General features: G+C 32.0%; 1 protein-coding gene across 1 annotated transcript in view; it reads right to left on the bottom strand.

The window, feature by feature from the left end:
* The window catches only part of CalpA (calpain-A), a gene marked incomplete at its 5' end in the record, with an annotated part of 21833 nt that extends 18230 nt beyond the window's left edge, over positions 1-3603 (bottom strand). Inside the window, 1 exon segment of the mRNA XM_014424322.3 lies at positions 3427-3603. Coding sequence (XP_014279808.3) covers positions 3427-3603 — 177 coding nt within the window.
* Between the last annotated feature and the right edge of the window lie 1308 nt (positions 3604-4911).

Here is a 4911-nt window from a genome sequence, read left to right as displayed (position 1 = left end):
TATATATATATATATATATATATATAGTTAGTTAGTTCAAGGAATATATATACCAAGGACTGAGGTTCGAATTCGGCGGTGGCAGATAATTATTTTCTGTTTCACTGTAGCCATGAGTCAGTCCTGTGGGTTTGGGAGACTTCCGGAGTTCACTCAGCCTCATAAAGCGATCACTTAATTGGCTAAAAATTTGTCGGACATGCGTGACTATGACCAAATCACCTCCTAGCACAACTGTTAGCATAGTAACAGTACTCCCTTACAAAGTATTGCATCTCTCATCCTATTTGGGTTGTAGCGGTAAAGATTTATTTATTTTTTTAAATATGTGAATATACACACATGTTGGTAAGACTGACAAAAGCGTTTACCAATGATCCTAAACGCACAGTCCTGAAACAAGGAGAAGAATCTAAAGCCTTTGAAGTCAAAACATTTAGTAAACTTCATCTCAGTTAATAAGGAGTATTACAGGTGTGTAGAGAAACTATCTAATGATAGCACTCTAATGCCAATTGGTAGAACTCTAATGATGTTCAACTTAGCTATTGAAAAAGTGATCAGAAGAACATCATGCGAAAGTGGTGGGATTCACGTCGTAATGAAACATAAAATCCTGGTGAACGCGAATGAAACTGCGATCCTAGGAAGTAACCAAGATGACATAGAAAAACTCTAATAAGAGAAGAAGAGGAAATTTTGCCTACAAGTAAATTAAGATAAGATAAAATAAATGATTGTAAGCCGAAAAATCCACCCTAAAGACACGGTCTGCGTGGACTGCACATAGTTTCCGAAAGTAGGTAGTTACAAATATCTTGGCTCCACAATAAATTCAATAAAGGATCAAGGGACTGAGATATACCAGCATATTACAAGCGCAAGCAAAGCCTTCTACTCTTTGTCATAAATACTGAAATCCCGAAAAATCTGAAGCTAAGGGTGTAAAATGCCACGATAAAACCAGCTCTGATATAAAACCAGACTAGAAAGCAGAATCGAGAGATTTGAACGGAAAGACCTCTATAAAATTACAGGAGCAATCTGAGATCAGAGCCTTAATACAAAGAGGAAAAGAACTAACAGTGAGCTGTTTACAGAGAAATGTTTGACAATATCTCATAGAAAGAAGGCAAGCAGGTTAAGATGAGTGGGATATGTGGGTCGAAGCAATCCATCAGGATGCTTTTATACAACAATTAATGCCAGTAAAGTTGGCAAAAGACCAGGCGAGAGGCCAAAAACCCGATGGACAGACAGAATCACCAAAGATGCGAAAGAGCGGCATGCAGAAAAATAGAAAGCAGTAGCCCAAGACAGGCAGGATTGGAGAAGGCTGGTTCGAGGGCCAAAGAACTACCAGGGCCCTGCTTCCTAATAAAAGCTAACAGTATTAGTTAAAAATACAAGTATAGAAACAATGCGTTAACTAATTATTTTTCATAATAGGGAGGACTATTAGTGATATTACAGGAGTTAAAAAGTACTAAAGTAGAAGTTACTATTGTAAAAGTCAGAGTAATTGTATTAAGTTAAATCGACAAGACTAATAGTATTATTTGTACTTTATTATGAAACAGGGCCCAGGTTTGAAATACAAAAAAAATATACACAAATACATGAACGCTAGAACAACCAAAATAGGACCGTTTTCCGGATGGTAAATTAATGCAAATTTTGAATTAAACAAATCTAAAATATAATGTCACTGCTTTGCGTCACAATTCATAAAAAAAAAAAAAATTCGATTTTATTTTGAATTGTATGTATTCCAAAGATAGTACCGTAAACTTGGGTTACTTTCTTTTCTCGGATCATCCTTCAGAAAGCGTCCCAAAGCTAATAGGGCTACCACAAAGTTACTCCAGCCTACAGTGATACGTAAGGAATACGTCAAATGCAAAAAAAAAAAAAAATTCTTTTGTCAAATAACCATCTGACTATTAAAGTAAAGTAACGATATACCTTTCTTTAGTAGAAGTAATAATAAAACAAATGCATATACTAATCTGATTTCTTGATTTTATTTTTAATATTTTTTCTTGCAATTTACAATGAGCATAGTATACAAACAAATGGTGATAACCAAGAATGCAAATATTCCAGATTCATCGACGATACCTATATGAATAAGAAATACTATGTATTCATTTATTTTGAAATTTAAACAGACTATTTCAAAATATTAGTATTTAATAAATCTTAAATTACTAATATTCATTTCTGCTGTAATATTAGTATTAATTTAGCATCTGTAACTGCGTTAACAAAATAATAAATCAGATTATGCTTATAATATTTAGAGATTACTCAAAGATAACCTATTTAATCTGTTCTGTTTATGTTTGCATTAATTAATCACTCAATGCATTTAATTAAAAATAAAAATAAAACAATAAAATTAAAATGAAAAAGATAATAAAAAAATTAAATAGGATTAAAAAATTATCATTAAGTTTTAAATGCCACAATTTCTAAGGAACTTGATATCAAACTGAATACTCTTTTTTTTCTTAAAAAAATAAGAAAGGTATTGACAGTTCCAGAAGATTTCTGAGAAAGCACTATTAATAAAACAAAAATGTCTACAATAATTTATTAATTAATCATATTACACTTAAAGGTCGTAGAGCCACGCCGTTTATACTAAAACTACTACAGCCACTAAAATTGTATATTAATATTTGTACTATTCCTTGAATATAATTTAATTTCACACACGTAACAACTATATAAGATATTGTAATTTTTATAAACGAATCATTTAAATTAATAAAGATTACAATAGAATTTTCTGACCCATTTAAAGCAATGTCTTACACGTATCTCTCGATAGCGTTTAATAGCCCAGAGATTTGACTCAGTAAAATTGGAACACCTCAGTGCGAATTTGCACCGGACGGAATTCTCTTCCTTAGGAAGCAGTGCGTAACAACATTCGTAGCGGATCAGTACATTCTTACACTATTTTTCGAAATGCATGTTGTCTTTTATATCACTTTGCCTTATCTGGATCTTTCCTCCTTTTCTCGTATCGCAAGGATCTGCGGCTAGTACCCAGTCAGGTCTTCTGGTATAGTGTACCTCACAGTGTCAATTGGAGTCTCGACAGACGAATGTAGTTTACTCAGAAAATGCAGCTTTTTAAATTCAACTCCGAATTTTGACTAAACTTGTTTTAAAGGCATCATACCTCTTGAAGCCTCATTTGAAAATGAAATTTAACGTGATAAAACCATAAATAATATAAATGGATATATTTATTACTAGATAGATCTAAGTTTTTTTTTGGGGGGGGGAGGTAAAAGAGATGGAAGATAAAATTAAAGGTAATTCTATTGTTATGTTGTTTATGCAAATAGAATGTTGTTTATAGAAATACCAACTTATGAAAAAGGATTAAAATTAAGAGAGTTTGATACGTACGATAGGTCTCTTCCACTCGAAGTTTCTTGTCTGTGGTTCGCTGTAGTAGAGACTGGAGTGCCTCGGAGGGAACTCCGGGTCTTCGAAAAGGGTACCGGAGGCTAGGCATTGGTCTCGTAACTTGAGGAAGTCTTGCACAGGTCCTCTCGATCTCGTTCCAGAGCCCTTCTCTCCGAGCTGGAAAGTAATAAGAAATTGTTAACAATATTTCAGAACAAAAATATTAACATTAGAATAAATAATAGTAAGAAAATGTATTCGTTATTCTTGTAATTGTTTTTAGTTAAATAAACAATTTAAAAATTTAGATAATTTTTTGGGTTGAATAAAATAACTATATCCAGAATAGTAGTTCTGTTTTGTCAGACGAAATAAATCGTTCAACAAGTAAGCTAGCCAAGAATCAATGATTATTTTTAAAAAAATAATTGTTTAAATGAAAAAGAAATACAAATGAAATAAGAATGGTCCGTTTGATAAAGGATAGGAAAGAGAAGCATAATGAGAGAGAAGATGCGCCTTACCATGCACCTAAGGCACATCTTTATTACTAATTTATTACAAATTTTCCTTTGGGCTATCACCTTATAACCATAGAAATTATACAATAGATTCCAGCAATGTTTTCTCTTTGGGCTATCACCTTATAACCATAGAAATTATACAATAGATTCCAGCAATGTTTTCTCTTTGGGCTATCACCTTATAACCATAGAAATTATACAATAGATTCCAGCAATGTTTTCTCTTTGGGCTATCACCTTATAACCATAGAAATTATACAATAGATTCCAGTAATGTTTTCTCTTTTCCACTCTCTATAGCCATGTAAATTGTTTAATCATTTTCTTTCACTTGAACTCAATTTTCTTTTAATTTAATTTCTTACATAAACTTCACTCATAATAACCCAACCAGCACATTCTAAAGTAAAGTAGCGTCTTGCCCTAAACAATAGATACACCTCATACAAAATGATTCAATCGGGCCGGATAAATTAAAACAATCTTACTCATTTTTCCTAATTTCAAAATTACTATCTGATAAAATAATATTGTATTCAAAACATTATCTACAATGTATTAGCCCGAACAAGAGAAAAGCCATTTCAGTAGCCATTTTGGTCACGATTAATTACGTAGTATGTGTCAAGTTCATAATTAACTATTCATAATGAATAACAACATTATGTAAGAATAGTATTTCACGCTATAACATAGCACAAATTTATGTACATTTATACTGTGTTTAATTTCATTAAAACTTGGTTGGTGTTTTATCGTCGAAAGACAATACATTGTTAACAACTTAGCTCGTAACTTCAAATTAATCTCAAAGTTCAATTGTTCAAGTGGACAAATTTCGTTAATGTAGCACATAGTTCTGTTTTATTATGGAAGTATTCAAGTGTGTATCATGCTTTAGAAACAGATATTAGCTAATTAACTTCAATTAATGCCGAAATGCCTTACGCCTATTTCAAAT

The sequence above is a fragment of the Halyomorpha halys genome, unplaced genomic scaffold, assembly GCF_000696795.3.
Source record: "Halyomorpha halys isolate HHAL.00 unplaced genomic scaffold, Hhal_1.1 Scaffold25.1, whole genome shotgun sequence".
NCBI classification, from domain to species: Eukaryota; Metazoa; Arthropoda; class Insecta; order Hemiptera; family Pentatomidae; genus Halyomorpha; species Halyomorpha halys.
The sequence above is the reverse complement of the archived record's forward strand: the minus strand, read 5'-3'. Positions and strand labels throughout refer to the sequence as shown.